Source organism: Blennius ocellaris, assembly GCF_963422515.1.
Source record: "Blennius ocellaris genome assembly, chromosome: 16".
NCBI classification, from domain to species: Eukaryota; Metazoa; Chordata; class Actinopteri; order Blenniiformes; family Blenniidae; genus Blennius; species Blennius ocellaris.
Window position 1 is genome coordinate 25,427,612 of NC_137665.1, and position 23,849 is coordinate 25,451,460.

The window sequence follows — 23,849 nt, forward strand, 5'->3', positions numbered from 1 at the left end:
ACTGGAGAAAATGTGTTTTCACCTTCATGTCCACTGGAGAAAATGTGTTTTCACCTTCATGTTCACTGGAGAAAATGTGTTTTCACCTTCATGTTCACTGGAGAAAATGTGTTTTCACCATCATGTCCACTGGAGAAAATGTGTTTTCACCATCATGTCCACTGGAGAAAATGTGTTTTCACCTTCATGTCCACTGGAGAAAATGTGTTTTCACCTTCATGTCCACTGGAGAAAATGTGTTTTCACCTTCATGTCCACTGGAGAAAATGTGTTTTCACCTTCATGTCCACTGGAGAAAATGTGTTTTCACCTTCATGTCCACTGGAGAAAATGTGTTTTCACCTTCATGTCCACTGGAGAAAATGTGTTTTCACCATCATGTCCACTGGAGAAAATGTGTTTTCACCTCCATGTCCACTGGAGAAAATGTGTTTTCACCTTCATGTCCACTGGAGAAAATGTGTTTTCACCATCATGTCCACTGGAGAAAATGTGTTTTCAGGTACAAGTATGGTTTTTGTTGTTCCACATCTGTTTTCACCTTCATGTCCACTGGAGAAAATGTGTTTTCACCTTCATGTCCACTGGAGAAAATGTGTTTTCACCATCATGTCCACTGGAGAAAATGTGTTTTCACCTTCATGTCCACTGGAGAAAATGTGTTTTCACCTTCATGTCCACTGGAGAAAATGTGTTTTCAGGTTTGTTGTTCCACAACTGTTTTCACCATCATGTGTTTGTGAACGGCAGTTTTCAGATCTTGCCACAGATTCTCGATGGGATTCAGGTCGAGACTTTGACTGGGACATTCTAACACATGACTATGTTTTGTTTTAAACCATTCTATTGTAGCCTTGGTGTTATGTTTAGTTTGGTGGTCCTGCTGGAAGGTGAACCTCCAGTCTCAAGTCTTTATGTTTAGGATGGTGGTCCTGCTGGGAGGTGACCCTCCAGTCTCAAGTCTTTATGTTTAGGATGGTTGTCCTGCTGGAAGGTTACCCTCCAGTCTCAAGTCTTTATGTTTAGTTTGGTGGTCCTGCTGGAAGGTTACCCTCCAGTCTCAAGTCTTTATGTTTAGGATGGTGGTCCTGCTGGAAGGTGAACCTCCAGTCTCAAGTCTTTATGTTTAGGATGGTGGTCCTGCTGGAAGGTGACCCTCCAGTCTCAAGTCTTTATGTTTAGGATGGTGGTCCTGCTGGAAGGTGAACCTCCAGTCTCAAGTCTTTATGTTTAGGATGGTGGTCCTGCTGGAAGGTGACCCTCCAGTCTCAAGTCTTTATGTTTAGTTGGGTGTCCTGCTGGAAGGTGACCCTCCAGTCTCAAGTCTTTATGTTTAGGATGGTGGTCCTGCTGGAAGGTGAACCTCCAGTCTCAAGTCTTTATGTTTAGTTGGGTGTCCTGCTGGAAGGTGACCCTCCAGTCTCAAGTCTTTATGTTTAGGATGGTGTCCTGCTGGAAGGTGAACCTCCACCCCAGTCTCAAGTCTTTATGTTTAGGATGGTTGTCCTGCTGGAAGGTGAACCTCCAGTCTCAAGTCTTTATGTTTAGGATGGTGGTCCTGCTGGAAGGTGAACCTCCAGTCTCAAGTCTTTATGTTTAGGATGGTGGTCCTGCTGGAAGGTGAACCTCCAGTCTCAAGTCTTTATGTTTAGGATGGTGGTCCTGCTGGAAGGTGAACCTCCAGTCTCAAGTCTTTATGTTTAGGATGGTGGTCCTGCTGGAAGGTGACCCTCCGCCCCAGTCTCAAGTCTTTATGTTTAGGATGGTGGTCCTGCTGGAAGGTGAACCTCCAGTCTCAAGTCTTTATGTTTAGGATGGTGGTCCTGCTGGAAGGTGACCCTCCAGTCTCAAGTCTTTATGTTTAGGATGGTGGTCCTGCTGGAAGGTGACCCTCCGCCCCAGTCTCAAGTCTTTATGTTTAGGATGGTGGTCCTGCTGGAAGGTGACCCTCCGCCCCAGTCTCAAGTCTTTATGTTTAGGATGGTGGTCCTGCTGGAAGGTGACCCTCCGCCCCAGTCTCAAGTCTTTATGTTTAGGATGGTGGTCCTGCTGGAAGGTGACCCTCCGCCCCAGTCTCAAGTCTTTATGTTTAGGATGGTGGTCCTGCTGGAAGGTGACCCTCCGCCCCAGTCTCAAGTCTTTATGTTTAGGATGGTGGTCCTGCTGGAAGGTGAACCTCCGCCCCAATCTCAAGTCTTTTGCAGACTCCAACAGGTTTTCTTTCCTTGTATTTGGCTCCATCCATCTTCCTATCAACTCTGACCCACTTCCCTGTCCCTGCTGAAGAGCAGCACCCAGAGCATGATGGTTCCACCACCATGTTGGACAGTGGGGACGGTGTGTTCAGGTGATGTGCAGTGTTCGGTTTCCGCCACACATAACGTTTTGCATTTTGGTCTCATGTGACCAGAGCACCTTCTTCCACATGTTTGCTGTGTCCCCACATGGTTTCTGACAAACTGCCAACGGGACTTCTTATGGCTTTCTTCTTGCCACTCTTCCATAAAGGCCAGATTTGTGGAGTGCAGCCCAATAGTTGTCCTGTGGACAGATTCCCCCACCTGAGCTGTGGATGTCTGCAGTTGGTCCAGAGTCACCATGGGCCTCTTGGCTGCATCTCTGGTCACTGCTCTCCTTGTTCGGCCTGGAAGTTTAGCTGGACGGCCGTGTCTTGGTAGGTTTGCAGTTGTGCCATACTCTTTACATTTCTGGATAATGTATGAACAGTGCTCCGTGAGATGTTCAAAGCTTGGCAAATCTTTTTATAGCCAAACCTGCTTTAAACTTCTCCACTACTTTATCTCTGACCTGTCTGGCTCCTTGGACTTCATGGTCCTGTTTGCTCCCCAATATTCTCTTAACAAACCTCTGAGGCGTCACAGAACAGCTGTATTTGTACTGAGATTAGATTACACACAGGTGGACTCTATTTAGTCATTAGTTCAACATTCACTCATTCAGCAGTCATCAGGCAACTTCTGAAGGCAATTGGTTGGTTGAACTCAGAGAAAAGTGGGCTGAATACTTTTGCACGCTGCACTTTTCAGTGTTTATTTGTGAAAAAAATTTAAAGTCATGTATAATGTTCTTTGTACTTCACAATTGTGTGACACTTTGTGTTGGTCTTTCACATAAAATTCCAATAAAATATATTTATGTTTGTGGCGTGTAATGTGACAAAATGTGGAAAAGTTCAAGGGGAATGAATACTTTTGCAAGCCACTGTATAGGCGGTCATGTTTCCCTTTGCACAGAAGAGCGGTCCAACGTTTGTGTTGTGCAGAGAGTTTCCCCTGCAGTCTCAGCTCCAAGTGTCACTTAAAGTTCTGTGGGTAAAGTGAAAGCCGTGCTGCATTCTATCTTTTCCCATCACAGATAAGGGTTTGCTGAACTGCATCTCTCCTTTTCCCAATTGAAAAGGTTTGCGCACCCTGACCAGCCTTTGATCTTGGTTGGTTTTGTCCCTCTCCTTTTGTCTGTGCATTGTGGAGTTCTGGCCTGTTGTCAAACAACTCTTTCACCGACCTGGCTGTACTGTCCACTGTCCTTAGCCGGAGGCAGGATGTTGAGTTTCGTTCTCATTGGCCTTCCTCTAAGGAGCTGGGAAGGAGATGCACCATGAGGTGTAGTTCTGTAGCTATGCAGCCCGTCAGTCACTACAGGCTTCCAGGAACATTATGCAGCTTGAACAGCATCTTTCAGCACTCTATTGAACCGTTCTACACATCCATTTGCCTGAGGATGGTATACACTTGTTTTAATGTGCTTAACACCATGTTCCTTCAGAAAATCAGTAAAGGCAGAAGATGTAAACTGGGGACCATTGTCAGTTGTTAGAGAACAGGGATTTCCTTCACGGGCAACAACAGAAGTCAGGAACGTAATGACAGTGGCTGTTGTAGCACTGGGAGTAAAAGCTACTTCAGGCCACTTACTGAAATAATCAACAAGTGAGATGGCAAACCTGCAGTCATATGTTTCACTTTCCAATGGAGCCACAACGTCAATCGCCACATGTTGAAAAGGACCATCAGGGAAGTTAACAGGTTGCAGTGGTGCAGGAGAATGTTTGGCTGTTTTGTCACATGCTTGGCAGGTTGCGCATGCTCTGAGAATGGTGTGTACCAACTTGTCCATGTACGGCCACCAGTAAAGCTCTCGAAGGCGTTGTTTAGTGCAGACGATGCCTTAAAGTCCTTCATGGGCAAGATGTACAATCCTTTCACGCAGAGACTTTGGAACCACCAGGCACGTTCCTCTAAATATCAGTGATGCCTCTGTAGCCTGTTCATGACACATGAGGAAGGAAGGTTTCACCTCCTCCGGAAGAGACTTCTTCCCCCCTGGCCACCCTGCAGGGATGATCTGTCAAAGTGTTTCAAGTTCAGAGTAGTCTTCACGTTCAGCCTTGAAACCAGAGAGTGGCAGCGCAGTTAGCATAGGAGAGATTTCAGCTGTCTCTGTGATCAAATCTTGTTCAAGATCTGTAGTTGTGTCGTTGGTGTTAAGTGGAACCTGTGAGAGGCAGTCTGCCATTACATATTGATTTCCAGGACGGTACTGCATGTCATATTGGAAACATCAGTCTGGCTGACCAGTGTGCAATTCTCATGCCAGCTCTGTTCATTCCTTTTGTGCTCAGCAGAGTGGTGATGGCTTCATGGTCAGTTCTGAGTGTCAATCTGGTGCCCACACATTTGTCCTCCATCTTTCAACAACCCACACGCAAGCCAGAGCCTCTTTTTCGATTGTATCTTTCCTTTCAGCAGCAGACAGGGTGTGGGAAGCAAAGGCAATGATGTGCTCCAGGTTGTCTGAGTGCAACTGTGTCAGAACAGCACCTAACCCATAGTCTGAGGCATCTGTTGTTATGAATGTTGGCAGTTCAGGGTTGTATATGGAAATGCTGGACTCTTCAGGTGCATTGTTTTCAGATCATTGAAGCTTTGGTCTGCTTCATCAGTCCATTTAAGTTCAGCCTGAGAGTTTGTTCTGAGTAGCTCTCGCAGCGGCTCTACTGTTGTTGTTGAATAGTTTGCTAGAAACTTCCTGAACCAGGATGTCTAACCCAAGAAAGAATGAAGAGCTACCATGTCCTTTGGGGCAGGTGCTTCAGCAATGGCCGTCAGCTGATCTGGGCTTGGATGCAGGCCGTCCTGGGAGATGACATGTCCCAGGAATGGAATGCTGGTTTTCACAAATGAGCTTTTCTCAACGTGTGATCTGCAGACCAACATCTTTCAAGTGCTGGAGAACCGCTTGTAGGTATCCATCATGCTTTTCTTTGGAAGGGCCATACACTATGATGTCATCCAAATAATGTCGTACACCTGGCAAACCCTTCAGGACTGTGTGCATCATCTTCTGAAATGCAAATTGTGCAGAAGCCAGTCCAAAAGGAACAGTCCTTCATACGTTATAAAAGCATTGAGACTTCAGCTCTCAGGGTGAAGAAGCAACTGATGATAAGCAGACTTCAAATCAATCTGGCTAAAATGTGTAGCACCAGCCAGTTTTGTGAAAAGGTCCTCAATATGAGGAAGAGGATAACAGACCATTACAACACCTTTGTTTGGCTCACGAAGGTCCACACAATGTCTCAATCCTTCTTGGCGTTGTCGTGCCACCACTAGGGGACACACCCACTCAGATGCATCCACTGGTTCAATGATGCCTGCTTGAAGTAAGCGTTTCATCTCAGCTGACACCTCCTCACGAATGCTGAGTGGTAAACGTCTCAGTTTCTGGCGTACTGGTTTCACTGTGTTGTTGACTTCACCTTGTGAATGAACCCTTTAACACAGCCAAGCTGGGGAGCTGAACCAGAATCATCACAGTTCACCAATTCTGGATGTGTTACAGCTGGAACCTCTTTAGCATTGTCCTTTTGTGTGTAGATCAGCTCTCCTTCAATATTGTCCATCCTTAGCGCTTTAATCAGGTCCAGGCCCAGTAGTAGTGATCCAGCTTGAACCAGATAGAATATTTCTGGGACTTTGTTCTTTTGTTTTTCTATTGTAACTGTAGCTTCCACACAGCCAATGACAGGAACTTTTGACGAGTTTAACTTTTGACTCTGTCAATGGGCTGTGTGCAAAATGTTGCTTGTAAATCTGTTCTGGCAGGAGAGAGGCAGCTCCAGTATCTACAATTAACTCAAGGACTTGAGAATTACTTTGTGGTGCTTCAATGCCCATTTGGTAGGTGATCTTATCAAAAACAGCAGCCATCAACTTGATATCATGGACACAATGTATGGCTAATTCGGGTACAACAACTTCTCTCACCACAGCTACAGGAGATTTGCAAACTTCAGCAAAACGTCCTTTATTCTTGCAGTTGTTACATGTCACCTATGCAGCTGGACAGTTCTTGTCATTAGTGAGGTATCTATCAGATCCACATCTGAAGCAGAGGCATTGATGCTGTTTACGATGACTTTGATTTCCACCTTCATGGGCTTGAGCTGGTCGCACTCCTCTTTTCCCATGAAAACGTGCATGTGTCGTCTCCACGGCCTGTCCTGGTGCAGCAGGAACTGTCGTTACACCTGAGAGCAGAGTATTCTTAACTGCTACTTCCACCTCGCATGCAATGGTCAGCGCTCTGTCCAGAGTGAGGTCCTCCTCCAGCAGTCATTTCTCCTGAACAGCACACAGATGAGCATTTGTAATGAGCTGATCCCGTATCGACTCACTCTCCTCTGCTCCAAAACCACATGGCGCCGCCAGAGCTCTGAGCACGGCGACATATTGACTCGCTGTCTGTCTGTGTATCAGCAATCCAGCACATTAACTTTCGGGACAAAGTGTTTTTCAAGCGTAGCCATGGCTTCACCAAACGTTGTGCCTTTATTCGGTAACCAAGCAATGACCCAAGCAATGTAGCAGAGCGGTGTGGCGCCTCGCATCCGGCCATCCATTCCCAGTAGCATTTATGACGAGCAGGTAGTTAAACAATTTTCCGCACGTTGCAAATGGTACAGGCGGCTCACCAGCTTGATGTGGAAATGGGGGTGGAGCCGGTACTGAAGTTACCATCCTCATCGCCAGTTTGTTGTGTTTCATTCTGGTGAAGGAGGAGATGTACTTGAACGCCTCACGCTCTTCTCTCATTCTCTTAACTCCCACACACAGCGACACCTGTGCTGTGGAAGCAACACAGCAACGGCATATTAACACATGAACATAACAGACATGTTGAGATCTCTTACATCTTTGGCTCCTCAGCTCCGGAAAAAGACTCACATTTGGAAAATAGAAATATCTGCGAGAAAATGTTTTTGTCATACTCATTTAATTAAAGTAATACTGACCATGCCGAGTTACTTTGCAGTAGCTACTTTTAATGTTGCTAAAATACCGTTATTATTCAACCTGGCAACCGTTAGCAATGAGCACAAACTATACAGGGACATAACATAAAAAGAATTACGTTTGTCTTCATCGGTGAGATACTTCGATCCAACTAACATTATTGTGACAATAAATGATTCCTTCATAACTTTGTCTTCATTGTGTAGTTAGCATCATGTAATCTAGCAGGTTAGCAGCTGTGTGTGAACCATTTTAATCATTTGTGAAAAAAAACAAACCAAAAACAATAATTTCGCTTTTATAGTTTTGGAAATCAACATCGAGCTGTGAGTTGTGTATGAACATGAATTGCTGCAATTACAAAGGAGGCTTTGCACATTATTTCTAACAAAGTTTCAAGTAGTCTTCATGGAGCAGTTGGAGCCAACATAATGCCATATTTCAAGTTGGAAACATTTTCCAACTCAGAATTTTGTCAGTTCCAGAAACAGTTTGCATTTCAACATTTTATAATTGCACAAATATAAGCAACCTTCTTTGTTGAATTCTATACCATTGTTGTTAATGTTGTATGAGTGATGATCAGGTTAGTCTCTGCTAAATTTCTTTTTGGTAATAATCTCCTATGTGGGAACTTTACCAGTTTCCAGCTGCCTGAGCGCACCGGAACATGATAGTCTTGGACATCTAGCTACCATGGACGATGCTAACCTGGTCAAATAGTACTGAAAAACTATGTTTGATTTTTAACCAATCATGTGAGACATTATGAAGTTTGTCAATGCCATAATGGCAGCAATATGATAAAAACAAGAAAAACGAGCATCTATATTACTTGTTGTCATCACTGTTTGAATATATGCGTTGTTTGTTCCTCTACTTGGTGGAATATTTGCCCTACTCGCCCAGATTACACTGAAAAAGTAATTCTCAGTCATTTCCACAAACACGAACATAATTTGTTGAGTTAATGTAAATGAATTATGTCTTACATTTACATCTGTTCATATTAAGTAGACTGAATCCCATTTATTCATATTATCTGAACATGTATTAGACTGAACCATTTAACATCAAGAAACTCAATATGCTCATGTTAATCAAACATATTTCTGATATGTAAACCAAAAAACTGCAGTTGATTTTTTTGAGTGTAATGAGCAATAATTTGTTTACATGAGTTCCTAGTGTTTGAAATGAAGCTGCATCTTCAGTGAGCAGGTCTTCTTCCATGAAGCTTAGACTACTGCTCTGTCATGTTTGGACCTCAGGTTTGCAGCCTGTCAACTCCTGCTTTGTACTTTTTGAAAGGTTTGCAATTTGCCACGTCACCATCAGATGCCACCAAATCCCACACACTGGCCTTTAAAAGCTTCACATGCAGCTGCTGCTTAACTGCACCACAACACTGCAATTCAATTCAAGTTTGACCGACTTATGATGTTAAAATCTCATGCACAGAAATCTCTCCACTCAAGGAACTGCTGTTCCTCATATTCTGACAACTGAGGGGTTTTTTTTGGCTGAAGCTCCAGTGCAGGGAACAATGTATAGAAAATAGCTCTATATGCCTTAAGTTTATAAAACACAAGTTAGAAAATGTCTTTGTTTGGAATATGTCTCTTTTATCTGCCCAGTGCACAGAATGTCCTCTGTTGGGCTTTCACAAAATGAAAATGACTAATGCTTTCTGTAGAAAAACCTTTGGAAACTACTGACTCACATTAAAAGCACATTCAAGTTCCAATTATGTCATGATTATCTATTGCAGATCAGAAATCAAAGTTCTTCAAGCCAACGTAAATAGCAGTTTACACAATACAATATCAACTCCAAACATATTTATGGACTGGATTTTCTACTTCCTTTATAAAACTGAGCATTCAAAAAAAATCCCTCAAAAACAAAACATGGATTCACGACGACCTTCAGTACATTTCTGCACATGCCTTCACCAATTTCCATTATTTTCCTTTACAGTTATTTGATTATCTGGAACAGGGATTTTCAACCTTGTTTCCCTGGAGTAATGACTCAGAAATGTTGCAGACCCCTTCTCCAACCTCTGAATTCCAAATACATTCAAGTGGTGACATGTCCCACCCTGTCCAGCACACAGGAACAGGAGTTGTCAATGAAAGCCTTTTTCACATGTCTGATGAGAATCAGCTTGTTTTCTTCGACGAGTTGAGGAAGAACCTGTCGTGTCCGAGTCCCTGTTGGTACCATGGAAGTACAGGGTGATGAATCTCAGCTGTGACCAAATGATAACTGAGAGCTCCACACATTCCAAGCCACTAAACTATCGGGATAGGAGCATTTGTCTTTCATCCAGGTTAATATTCTCGTCTCACAGTCATCTACAGGCAACATCCAGCCACACATTCAAAGTCGATGCAGTAGAGTGCTTCCAGCAGGTACAGTCGCAATGCTTGTTTGTGGCCAGCAAATAAAACGTCACTTCTCAATTTTAATGAGGAAAATGTCCATTGTAGTTCACATACTGGTTTGAGACTCCTTTGTGTAAAATACCTGAGTGCACGTTAAGTGTCTCCACAACAAGTGAAATTCAGTGAAGCAATGCAGAATCACTTTTCGTGGCAGCTTGAGTGTCCACTGCCCATTACGTTAGAAGACTGAAGTACCTTAATATGGTCATGGGGTCATATGGACACAAGGTCAATCAAAAATCCTTAACTTTTTTGATAATCACTCTTTTTCTCTGTGTTTTTGTTAATGGAATGGTCGTGACACAATGACCCACGCACCAACCCAATAAAATGATTTAGCTGTGTCTTTCAACACTGTGCTGTTGATGTTAGCCCTGTCAGGATCTGGAGGTTGCGCCATGAACCCTGGTAATTCTGACCTTGATTAACCTTCACGAAAAGGAGTTAATTTGTTGCTCTTATGGGTTTGATCTCCTCAACTTTTCATTCAACGTACTACCTTGACCTTTTTCTCATCTTCCAAGTCTTTCACCTTTCCTGAGGACTAAGAAACGGACTCATCTCCTCTCTCACTTCATTCTTGAGCCAGTGCTGTTTTGTGTTGGAAGGCTGAGACTAGTAGCCGACCCCCAGGACCTTCTTCATTTGCTCGTACACCACATAGGAGATGCTGACAGCAGGAATGACTTTGAGGAAGTTGGGGGTGATTCCTCGGTACAGGCCCTGCACTCCTTCATGAGAAATGATGTACTTGAACTGTCCGACCATGGTCAGCTTGGGTAAACCATCGGTGGTGGCTGAAAGGAGAGGAAGAATCGAGGTTTTCAGCAGCTGACATGTCGGATCAGTGAACTGTACTTTTGTGCTGGTTTATCTGACCTTGTGCCTGCATCCGTGTCCGGATGAGAGCGAGGGGGTAGGACGCCAGCTGACCACAGGTGCTGGACACGGTTCCACAGCCCAACAGGACCAGAACCCCCGGGTCTGCGGAATTCACACAGTACCTCTGGAGCCAGGCATTCTTCAGCGTCTTCATCAATACACAGTGAAACATTAAATCAGTCAAGGAGGATAGACGAGAAAAAATATTTCAGAACTTATCAGTTGTTCTGACATTGCTAATGCAAACCTGAACTTATTGAATGCAAGTGTGTTGTTGTCGTGTTGCTGTGACACATTGCTGAGCTGTCAGGTTGACAACTGATTTACTCACTAAGTTCATCTGATGTCACATTATTTAGTGCAGAAGTCTGCAGCCTTTATGGCCCCAAGACACGATTTTGACAATCAATTATACTTTCAGCTGTTTTAGCCATTCTTTCAGGTTTTATACCATACCGTTTGAGTGCCCGAATGATCCTCGGAGCTATGTTGTCGGGGGTTTTATGCCCCCCCAGTAGGGTCCCCAAGGCAAACAGGTCCTAGGTGACGAGTCACACTAAAAGCAGTTCAACACAACCCCATGGGAAAAAAAACAAAAGAGAGGAGAGACGTCGCCCGATAAGGCACAGCCGGGACCTCATTCTGGAACCAGCCCTGGGGTTGAGGCTCGTATGTGAGCCTGGTGGCGGGGCTCTTGCCCGTGGGACCCGGCCGGTCTCAGCCCAAAGGGACAACGCGAGCCCCTCCACCTCCTCCTCTTGTGAGCCCACCACCCACAGAGGCTACCCTGGGGGTCGGGTGTAGTGTGGCAGTCGATGGTAGGGGCCTTGACGACACGATCCCTAGACACAGAATCTGGTTTTTGGGACACGGAATGCGACCTCGCTGGGGTGGGGGGGGGGGTCTAGATATAGTCGGGCTCACCTCCACTCACAGCTTGGACTCTGGAACCCAGCTCCTCGAAAGGGGCTGGACTCTCCACTTTTCTGGAGTTGCCCGCGGTGTAAGGCGGCGGGCTGGTGTGCACTTGCTTATTGCCCCACAGCTCAGCCGCCATGTGTTGGAGTTCACCCCAGTGAATGAGAGGGTCAGGTCCCTACGCCTTCGAGTAGGGGACAGGTCTCTGACTGTTGTCTCGGCCTATGGACCGAACAGCAGCTCATGGTACCCAACCTTCTTGGAGTCCCTGGGAGGGGTGCTGGATAGTGCCCCAACTGGGGACTCCATTGTTCTCCTGGGGGACTTCAACCCCCACGTGGGCAATGACAGTGAGACTTGGAAGGGGGCGATTGGGAGGAACGGCCTCCCCGATCTGAACCTGAGCGGTGTTCTGTTATTGGACTTCTGTGCTAGTCACAGTTTGTCCATAACGAACACCATGTTGGAGCACAGGGGTGTCCAGAAGTGCACGTGGCACCAGGACACCCTAGGCTGGAGGTCAATGATAGACTTTGTGGTCGTGTCATCTGATCTCTGGCCGCGTGTCTTGGACACTCGGGTGACGAGAGGGGCAGAGCTGTCAACTGATCACCACCTGGTGGTGAGTTGGATGCGTTGGACTGGGAGGAGGCCGGATAGACTCGGCAGGCCCAAATGTGTTATGAGGGTCTGCTGGGAACATCTGGCCGAGCCCTCCGTCCGCGCAGCTTTCAACTCCCACCTCCGGGAGAGCTTCTCACAGATTCCGAGGGAGGCTGGAGACATTGAGTCCGAGTGGACCATGTTCTCCACGTCCATTGTTGAAGCTGCTGCTCGGAGCTGTGGCCGCAGGGTTTCTGGTGCCTGTCATGGCGGCAATCCCCGAACCCGGTGGTGGAAACCAGAAGTAAGGGATGCCGTCAAGCTGAAGAAGGAGTCCTATCGGGCACTGTTAGCTCATAGGACTCCTGAGGCAATCGACAGGTACCGGCAGGCCAAGCGAGCCGCAGCCCGGGCTGTGGTGGAGGCAAAAACTCGGGTCTGGGAGGAGTTCGGAGAGGCCATGGAGGAGGACTTTCGGTCGGCCTAGAGGAAATTCTGGCAAACCGTCCGGCGCCTTAGGGGGAAGTAGTTCTCCACCAACACTGTTTACAGTGGAAGTGGGGAGCTGTTGACCTCAACTCGGGATGTCGTCGGGCGGTGGAAGGAATACTTCGAGGACCTCCTCAATCCCACCACCACGTCTTCCATTGAGGAAGCAGAGGCTGGGTTCTCAGAGGTGGACTCGTCCATTTCCCAAGCTGAAGTCACCGAGGTTGTTGTGAAGCTCCTCGGTGGCAAGGCACCGGGAGTGGATGAGATTCGCCCAGAGTTCCTTAAGTCTCTGGACGTGCAGGGACTGTCGTGGCTGACTCGTCTCTGCAACATCGCGTGACGATGTTCATTCCTACCCTCACCTATGGTCATGAGCTATAGGTCATGACCAAAAGAACAAGATCCCGGAAACAAGTGGCTGAAACGAGCTTCCTCCGTAGGGTGGCTCAGCACACCTTTAGAGATAGGGTGAGGAGCTCAGTCACCCTTAGAGATAGGGGGAGGAGCTCAGCCACCCTTAGAGATAGGGTGAGGAGCTCAGCCACCAGGGAGGAGCTCGGAGTAGAGCCGCTGCTCCTCCACATCGAGAGGAGCCAGCTGAGGTGGCTCGGGCATCTATTTCAGATGCCCCCCAGACGCCTCCCCAGGGAGGTGTTCCAGGCATGTCCCTCCGGTAGGAGGCCTCGGGGCAGACCCAGGACACGCTGGAGGGACTATGTCTCTCTATGGCCTGGGAACGCCTTGGGGTGCCACCAGAAGAGCTGGAGGAAGAGTCTGGGGTGAGAGAAGTCTGGGCAACTCTGCCTAGACTGCTGCCTCCGCGACCCGGCCCCGGATAAAGCGGTAGCCAATGGATGGATGGATGGATGGATGGACAGCCTAAAAACTGAAATAGGCCCATGTTAATATTGGTTATAAACACGGACGGCTTTAAAATAGAAATAAAATTAATGTAGCAGGTCTCAGGCAGAGTACCTGTAAACAGATAAGGTTTCCTGTAAAACAGGAGAAATAATGAGTTCGGCAACCATAGCTTCTGGAACGTTGAGCCTCTCTCAGCCAAATTTATTTACAGATTTTCAAAACATCTCTTTTCATGCATTATGTATTTTCACATACACATTTCATTTCAACAGAACATCCACAATATCAAAAGCAAAACCAAGGCACGAGATGAGGACTACAAAACGTAACACTTTCAATTACTTACAAATATACATCGATAACTTTAACATCCAATTTTATCTACACATGAACAATATACTGTACCTAAAAATCCTTTTTAAACCAAAGCTGGTTAAATGTGCTGGAAACTATGACGTGGTTTGGTCACAACCCCCCAAGAAATAATACAACGGCGCTATCTTGAGCCATACATGATACACAAAAAAAATCAACATTTCTTTTACACTTGGTGGAAGTATTGATTGTGTTGAAGTGGTTTTCCAAACAAGTTCATCTAACATCCAATCTGCATGTGCAGCAACAAGTGTGGGTGATTGTCAAAGTTTTTATGACTCCACCAACCTATAAAACAGGAGAAATAATGAGTTCAGCGACCGTTGAGCCTCTCTCAGCTGAATGAGGAAGTCCAGGAGAGTGTGCTCATAAAGAGAGTCCCAGAGGGGAAGTAAGGCACCACACTGCCACCTACTGGTGACACTGAATAGCTGTCAGTGCATCAGATACACATGGCTTTTGCTGTTCTAGATCCTATAACTGAACTTTTTTTAGTCCATATCAATACATTTCCAAATGAATATTTTCAGATTAAAACAACCAAAATTACATAAAATGTGACGATACATTTAATGGGTATCACATCAACAACATTACAGAATGACAGTACGGATTTGGCTTACCTGGATTATGGCCATGAAGCAAAATTGAATTAGACTTTTGTCCAAAAAGGCACCGTCAAACAAACCCCGGTCCTTCAGATCAACAAACAGTGCGATGTAAAACTCCAGTGATTCCCTTGTGAGGAAGCCCCACCAGCTCTCTGTCCTCTGATTAGCCGTGCTTGCTACTTCAATGTAGCGGTCAATAGCAGAGGTCCTGCAGATTCTGACGGAGAAAACGCTGAAAGTCTCGGACTTTGACATTCTCCGTGCCCGGGTCGCCTCTAACAATCCTGGGACACCCCCCTTGTCTATTAACTGCCTCCACCTATTTTGGGGTCACTGCTTGTTGGAAATGCATTCATCCCGACGATTTTCCGGGAAAACCCATCGATGTAGCCGTTAATACAGATGCCAAATGGCTTCAGTTTGTCAAATGAGTCCAGATGCCAAATATAATTGGGTCCTTTAGCAAAATAGGTTTGGCGATGCAGCCGTCTTGTTCTTCCAAGTTCGACACCTCTTGGGTCAAGTTCATTCAGGATTAAACGAACGTCTTCTTTCCTCACATGTGATCCGTTTTCCTGGCATTTTGTGTACATCCACCTGTACCCATGGAGCTGGCCCGTTGTTTGTAACTGTGCATTAATGAAAGTCACTAGCCGACGGAAACAGGTGTATCCCTTGCGCTGAAAAAGATTTAGAGACTTTAAATCCGTTTTAAATGTCTGTCTGACACAATATGGCGGTGACGTGAGCAAGCAAAGCAGTTATGTCTTTGTAATTAAGTCCAAGGTTGAAATATAGCTCAACGAAGTCTTGTAATGTCCTTTTAACTACGAGATCACAGAGCAATGACGTTACCTGCTATCTGGTTTCTCGTGTGCACCTGATAGTTTTGTGTGCACACGAGAAAGATTTTTCTTTTCTTTTCTTTCCGATGTCCCTTTAGGTGAGCTTTTAACCGGTTTCTAAAAACCTCAACGGCCTCTACAGCCCTGAGTTTCCTGGCAGGCTGTTCCACAAACGGGGGCCGTAGGAGGTGACTGCAGCCTCCCCATATGTCTGGGTCCTGGTTTGAGGCACAATTAAAAGGCCGGTGCCGGAGGAGCTCAGGGCTTGTGAAGGTCAATATGGTAAAAGCGCCTCGATACAATTTAGTGAGTAGTGAGGTAAAACTAGGGCACCGCCATACAGTGGGTACGGAAAGTATTCAGACCCCCTTACATTTTTTACTCTTTGTTAAATTGCAGCCATGTGCTAAAATCATTTAAGTTCATTTTTTTCCTCATTAATGTACACACAGCACCCCATATTGACAGAAAAACACAGAATTGTAGACATTTTTACAGATTTATTAAAAAAGAAAAACTGAAATATCACATGGACATAAGTATTCAGACCCTTTGCTCAGTATTGAGTGGAAGCACCTTTTGAGCTAATACAGCCGTGAGTCTTCTTGGGAATGATGCAACTAGTTTTTCACACCTGGATTTGGGGATCCTCTGCCATTCCTCCTTGCAGATCCTCTCCAGTTCTGTCAGGTTGGATGGTGAACGTTGGTGGACAGCCAGTTTCAGGTCTCTCCAGAGATGCTCCATTGGGTTCAAGTCAGGGCTCTGGCTGGGCCAGTCAAGAACCGTCACAGAGTTGTTCCCAAGCCACTCCTTCGTCATTTTAGCTGTGTGCTTAGGGTCATTGTCTTGTTGGAAGGTGAACCGTCGGCCCAGTCTGAGGTCCTGAGCACTCTGGAAAAGGTTTTCGTCCAGGATATCTCTGTACTTGGCCGCATTCGTCTTTCCTTCAATTGCAACGAGTCGTCCTGTCCCTGCAGCTGCAAAACACCCCCACAGCATGAAGCTCCCACCACCACACTTGACTGTAGGGATGGTGTTGGGCAGGTGATGAGCGGTGCCTGGTTCTCCACACATACCGCTTAGAATTAAGGCCAAAAAGTTCTATCTTTGTCTCATCAGACCAGAGAATCTTATTTATCATAGTCTGGGAGTCCTTCATGTGTTTTTTGGCAAATTCTATGCGGGCTTTCATGTGTCTTACTCTGAGGAGAGGCTTCCGTCGGGCCACTCTGCCATAAAGCCCTGACTGGTGGAGGGCTGCAGTGATGGTTGACCTTCTTGAACTTTCTCCCATCTCCTCACTGCATCTCTGGAGTTCAGCCACTGTGATCTTTGGGTTCTTCTTTACCTCTCTCACCAAGGCTCTTCTCCCCCGATTGCTCAGTTTGGTTGGACGGCCAGCTCTTGGAAGAGTTCTTGTCATCCCATACGTCTTCCATTTAAGGGTTATGGAGGCCACTGTGCTCTTGGGAACTTTAAGTGCAGCAGAAATGTTTTTGTATCCATGGCCAGATCTGTGCCTTGCCACAATTCTGTCTCTGAGCTCTTCAGGCAGTTCCTTCCACCTCATGATTCTCATCTGCTCTGACATGCACTGTGAGCTGTAAGGTCTTATATAGACAGGTGTGTGGCTTCCTTAATCAAGTCCAATCATTAGAATTAAACACAGCTGGACTCCAATGAAGGTGTAGAACCATCTCATGGATGATCAGAAGAAATGGACAGTACCTGAGGTAAATATACAAGTGTCACAGCAAAGGGTCTGAATACTTATGGCCATGTGACATTTTTACAGATTTATTAAAAAAGAAAAACTGAAATGTCTTCAATTCTGTGTTTTTCTGTCAATATGGGGTGCTGTGTGTACATTAAAAGGAAAAAAAAACATCCTGGAGGGCGCAGCCCTGCATGTTTTCCACGTCTCCCTGCTTCAAACCGGCTGATTGCAGTGAGTGGCTCATTAGCAGGCTTTGTGCTAAAGGTGGTGATGAACCATTCAGGTGTGTTAAAGAAGGGAGACATGGAAAACATACAGGGCTGCAGCCCTCCAGGGTCTGAGGCCATGTTTACATGTACCGGAGTATTTGAAAAAAACTGATATTTCTCATCATAAATGATTCCGGAAAACTCTGGCCACAGTGAAGATCTGGATAGACTCCATGGCTCTGTTTGCATCTAAAGGGGAGGAGGTGGATTTTTACGTCACAATTTGTGATGTGATGTATTTCTCCAGGATTCTGATTGCCTACCCTGGATTCATGCTTCCTGCTACACCGCCCCCTACAGACCTGGCTGCTCATAGCAGCTCTGAACCAGGTGGATATGCGGGTCCGTGTTTTGCAAAAACTCAGGTACGCGTAAACGTGGTGTGCGTTTGAGACCTCTGAGTTAAAGGTGAGTACTCATACTCATACTTGTCCTTTAATAAAGTGTTATCGGTGCATCAGTATGTTTAAGTATTGCAGCTGCTTGGACTCTTTTCGTCCTTTTACAATTTTATGAAATGTTTAGCAATTCTAGCCAATTAACAATGTTGAGAAAGCTGCTCAAACCAAATCACATTTTAAAATGCTTGAGCTATTTCAGTCTTTTTTTTAATACATTCATTTGATTTTTGGGGTACCTCGACTTCTGGTTTTTTTGCAATTTGTTCTTTTGAACTTCTCTAGTGGTTTGAGCAACTTTACATGTTTTAACCATCTTATTGAAAAATAATCAGCCCTGTAAATAAAATATAGAGATCAATAATTTAATTTACATATAGTTTAATATGATGCATCAACCCACAAAATTGGGGTTGATCATTTTCTGTCAGGAGGAGTTAACTCAGAATTAACGAGGCTTCTTCCTCCAACAGACAGGAGGTTGATGAATTAGCAACAGAGCCCCTTTTCACTGCAGACAACGGTTTTGTTTCATGCTAATAAAGCCAAAAGTAAGTGATCCGTTACTGTTGTGCTACTGACAAAAGAAATGACATTACAGTACAATATTTGTACTATATTACTGTACACTATATTATTTCTAACACTGGCTCCCATGCTGCTCAGAATTAGTCATTTCTGATTTTAAGGAAGAATAATTACCTCTATTTGCATGTATTTATTGTTTATCTTTCGTGTGCCTTAATTTTCTTTTTTTCCCCATTAATTATCATTAATGGCATATATACTATATATTTAATTATGTGTGTTCAAGATTTTTATTTCTTTTCTTCCATCCCATAAAAGCTTGTTTTTGTTTTGGTGAAGAACAGGTACTTAAAACATTTCACTGCACATTATTCTATGTATAATTGTTCTTTGTGACAAATAAAGGACTTGCAATGAATCATTGTAAGGTCAAGGCCTTGGCTACAACTGGGAATCAAATCTTTGTTTTCACACACACACACACACACACACACACACACACACCTCGTACACAGCGAGGTCGATGCCGGCGTACGGGATGATTCCCAGCGTGTTGGGCAGGTAGCCTCTGTAGAAGGCCCGGGCACCTTCAGTCCTCAAGATCTGTCGGGCGCAGTCAGCCATGCCTGAGTATTGTGCTGTCTTCCTCAGCGTCAGACGAGTTTTCAGCACCTGGACAAAAAGAAAGGCTCACATCAGTCAAAGGAAGACACAAGATGGCCTTTACGTTAACAATATGAATGAAAAGAGGATCAGAAAGTTATTTTCTCCCTTTTTTTGTTTTGCAGGGTGGATCGTGGCAGCACCAAAATACACAAAGACCACAAACCCCATGGGCTTACAAACCTGCTTCCCTCCGAGTCATGGCTACTTTTATATATTTGTGAATATTGCATCTTTTTTAATCATAACAAACGTCTTTGAATACTGAAACTGTTATGGTCCATTGTCTTTCTGCGTTTCCCCATTCTCTTCTGGTTTTTGTGCAGGCAGTGAGCTGGGGGCGTGGCCCACTGCTCCTGGTGCTGCAGACCAGGACCTTTTTACCTGTTTAAGCAATCAACTCCAGTATAAAAGCTCCTTGGTCTCCGCACCACTCCGTCCTGTTTGATCCAGCTCATGCTCGTTGTTCCTGCTCCAGTTGGCCAGCTCCCTGCTTTTCCTGCCTGCATGATTTTTGTTAATAAAAGCCTCATTTTGAATTTCCCCCCTGCCTCTGTCTGTCTCTGCTTTGGGGTCCGCTCAGCTAAAACCTAACAGAAACCAAGTGCTGATGTTATTTAACTTCAATATGTTTCTTTTTTTGGTATAATAACACTTTAAAATATCTCATTTCTTGACATCTACTGTCGTCTTACCTTATGTAACCCGATGCATCTGAAAACAGGAATCCTTGTATAACCTTTTTCTTACAATAGAAAAGAATAACATACCTAAAATTTCTCTGCAGCATTTGCAGCACTTTATGTAAAAAACACGATGAGAGCCACGTGACACAGTGGAAGAGCTGATGGACTGATGGGATTGCTCAAATCTGAGAATGTAAGAATCTTAAAATGCTTTTCCACTGGGCTAATTAAAGGAAAGAGACCACCACATCAACTCAAACACTTTATTGTGACACTAAGAGACCTCAATGTCAATAGCAGAAAGACATTCCTGTGGGAATGGAAAGTGGTGCGCTGTGAGAGATTAGTAGTGAAGAAGTACTTCATGTTAGTCTGATTAAAACCAGCACACATGACATGGATGTGAGGTAGTACCATGACTCCATGTTGTGACAGCCACACAGACACTGTGTGGACCGTGCAGACTCCCACAGGCCTGAGAGCAGGACTCCAGGTGAGTTCAGAGTTTGGACTGACCTCCATGGGGTAGATGATGGTCTGGGCCGTCGCTCCGGCCAGAGAGCCTGCGATGAACCGCTCCTGGACCCTCAGACTGGCCCCGTCCTTACTGCCCCTGATCAGCCTCTTGATCTGGAGGAACACAGGTCACAACATTAGCCGAGGGGAGCGCATCAGAGCCAGCGTGGGAACAAAGTCATCACTGGGTTCATCTTCAGGGGATTTCCTTCAAAGATAAACGATTTCGCTTCACTTTGAAACTCACATTTCACAACACATGGCGTGAAGTCGTGGTGATAAACACGGCGAGCACTGACCTGCTCGTAGGCCATAAACTTGATGGCAGATTCTGGAGCGATCTTCAGGATGTTGATGCCATTTCCCCTCCAGAGGGAGCCAACGCCTCCCTCCTTGACCATTCCTCTGAGCCCAGACCACAGGTTGACCCCCCGAGATGACAAGCCGTGCACCTGGACACACACACACACACACACACACACACACACACACACACACACACACACACACACACACACACAGAAGGGTTATACAAACTACTTAGAAGTGCTCATTTGAGCACTTCTAAAATTAAATCTATTTAGATGAAAATATCACAATACTTTCCTTACTTTGCAATGAGAAATGACAGACCAAAAAGATACAAAAAACTGTGTTGAGAGTGACTCATCAGAGTGGTTTTCTCTCTTGTAACTGCTCGCTGGCGGGAATACACAGTGACAGTTTTGATTTGAAGAGATTTGCAGCCCTGCACTCATTCCTCTAAAAAGTACTTCTTCCCACACAGGGCTGTGGGATTGAACTGAGAATGCTCCAAACACCCACCATGTGCTTCATGCCCATGCTGTGAGTGTGTGTGAATGTTAGGGCAGCTTGTGGAGAATGCAATAGAAAAAAGTACCATGTTATGTCCAGGGCTCAGTTCAGCCTACAACACAACATTAATACGCATGTACAGGCAGGAAACCAACAACACACTATCTGCACTTGGAGCCGTCGGCTGCTGAGAAAAAAAGAAATGAGTTAAAGGCATTTTAGTCCAAATTATAGTTATTATATTATATATATAATAACGACCAAGGAAAAATCTTCCTTTCTTGTTCTCTGATATTCATGGTGGAATAATAAAAGTGACAGAGAAATATAATTTATAAAATAAATGGCCTAAATAATAGAATTCCCACAGGAAATGTTATTGTGCCTGCCACGCGAGGACCCCCTGCCAGGACCCCCTGCTCTATACTATATGGGGTTGGCCCCGTAACCGTGAGCCTAGGGCGGGATCAAAAGTGTGCGGGAATCAGCTTACTAGCTAGTGATTCTTGATAGTAGCCCCCCCCCCCCAATTAGGCCACCCTCAAAATTTCAGCTCATTTGAACAAACTTGTGAGCATGCTATGCTAACACCTGCGATTTGCCTGAAAATCACAGAGGACACCTCCTGGGTGTCACTGACCTGGAATCAGGTTTTATCTCACATGCTAACATGCTACACTAACTAGCTTAGCAGGTTGGCTAATTAGCGAGGGAACTGTGATTGCAGCGCCCCCTTTAGGCCACCCTCCAAATTTGAGCTCAATTGAACAAACTTGTTAGCATGTTAATTAACATTAGCATCAGCCTTAAAAAGCACTGAAAAGCATGCTACCTAAGATACTGTATGTGTGTATGTGTGTGAGCACTGTCTCGTCAACCATAATATTACTTGTCCACCCTATGAAAGGAGCCGTGTGTGTTGCCAGGCAGATTAGGTACTGCAGTCTGCAATGGCAGACTGATTAGCTGTGTCTGTTGCCTTGGAGACAGATTCCAACACAGGCCCCTGCAGCTGTCACTGAGTAGCAGAGGCTGTGAGAAAAAAGGATGAAAACGAGATACGCAGGTCCCGAACAACTTCTTATAGTTGGAGAGCCATGACACTTGGGTGAAAAATGTCTTCAGCATCAAAAGAAGTTGAAGGATGTATGTGAGCTTCTCATGTCCTCACAATGTTCCGTCTCCGCGTGAGGACTTGAGACAAATGTCTCAACTTTTGGGTGTGAGGGGGAAAATGGCTCCTCAAAATACATTGGAGTGGATGGGAGAAAATCCTGAACTTGCTGCCAATTAAGTCTATTTGTAGGAGAACCGTGTCTTTCCGAGACAAAAGTGTCCCCTTGTGAGAAGCACAAGGCCTGTAGCTACGTTCTGTTGTATAATATGATGAGAAAGACGAAGAAATGTGGCCATGGCAATGAGAGAAAGACATTTTTTTTTTTTTTTTTTTGTAATCCAGCAGCTTCTGCCACTCTAATAAAAAAACTCTCCACTCTAGACTTTCCAATACACACTCATGTCAAACTGGAAAGACGGGGGGAAACGTTATGAAATTTGAAGGCTCACAGTGTAAAATTGGTGAAAGTTTGAAAAAAGTCGTGTACACATCTGAATAGAGGACAAGTGTGGCAAGGATTTAAGACAAAAATCGAGTCTGTAACTGTTTATTTGGCGATGTGATGTGGCGTAGAAAAAGAAATACATTTTTGGTGGATTTTTTCTCGGCTCCCATTCATAGCGGATGGGAAATTCTATGCCGTTTTTTACATTTTGCTGGGAAACCGTTTGCGTTAGCCCTTATCTGAATAGATCCCAACAATTCGGCACGTTTTGATATGCTTTTTGTGTACCTACTCCAAATGGTACCAAAAAAGCAAAAAAAAACGTCAATTTCTCAGGATAGTAATAATTGTGCGATGCCACTTAAAGAGGCAGGCACAATTAATAATGTGAATATTGAATTGTAATTATGTGATTATATTTTTGATCCCCGGACACAGAATCTGGCTTTTGGGACATGGAATGTGACCTCGCTGGGGGGGGAAGGAGCCTGAGCTTGTGAGGGAGGCTGAGAGATCAGGTCTAGATATAGTCGGGCTCACCTCCACTCACAGCTTGGACTCTGGAACCCAGCTCCTCGACAGGGGCTGGATACTCCACTTCTCTGGAGTTGCCCGCGGTGTAAGGCGGCGGGCTGGCGTGGGCTTGCTTATTGCCCCACAGCTCAGCCGCCATGTGTTGGAGTTCACCCCGGTGAACGAGAGGGTTGCGTCCCTACGCCTTCAAGTAGGGGACAGGTCTCTGACTGTTGTCTCGGCCTATGGACCGAACAGCAGTTCAGAGTACCCAACCTTCTTGGAGTCCCTGGGAGGGGTGCTGGATAGTGCCCCAACTGGGGACTCCATTGTTCTCCTGGGGGACTTCAACGCCCACGTGGGCAATGACAGTGAGACCTGGAAGGGGGTGATTGGGAGGAACGGCCTCCCCGATCTGAACCCGAGCGGTGTTCTGTTATTGGGCTTCAGCAGTTCTCCACCAACACTGTTTACAGTGGAGGTGGGGAGCTGTTGACCTCAACTGGGGACATTGTTGGGCGGTGGAAGGAATACTTCGAGGATCTCCTCAATCCCACCACCACGTCTTCCATTGAGGAAGCACAAGCTGGGTTCTCAGAGGTGGACTCGTCCATTACCCAAGCTGAAGTCACCGAGGTTGTTGTGAAGCTCCTCGGTGGCAAGGCACCGGGAGTGGATGAGATTCGCCCAGAGTTCCTTAAGTCTCTGGATGTGCAGGGACTGTCGTGGTTGACTCGTCTCTGCAACATCGCGTGTCGGGCGGGGACAGTACCTCTGGACTGGCAGACCGGGGTGGTGGTCCCTCTCTTCAAGAAGGGGGAT

At 45.5% G+C, this 23,849-nt stretch overlaps 1 protein-coding gene across 1 annotated transcript in view; it reads right to left on the minus strand.

Moving 5' to 3' along the window:
• Positions 1-10,093: 10,093 nt before the first annotated feature.
• Positions 10,094-23,849, minus strand: part of LOC308141820 (mitochondrial adenyl nucleotide antiporter SLC25A23-like) — a 50,824-nt gene continuing 37,068 nt past the window's right edge. The window contains exons 6-10 of the mRNA XM_080512047.1: positions 20,436-20,588; positions 20,137-20,250; positions 18,776-18,943; positions 10,646-10,796; positions 10,094-10,563 (exon numbers count right to left, since the gene is read on the minus strand). Of these exons, the coding sequence (XP_080368173.1) occupies positions 10,382-10,563; positions 10,646-10,796; positions 18,776-18,943; positions 20,137-20,250; positions 20,436-20,588 (768 nt within the window). The 3' untranslated portion in view covers positions 10,094-10,381. The remainder of the gene's footprint in view (positions 10,564-10,645; positions 10,797-18,775; positions 18,944-20,136; positions 20,251-20,435; positions 20,589-23,849) is intronic.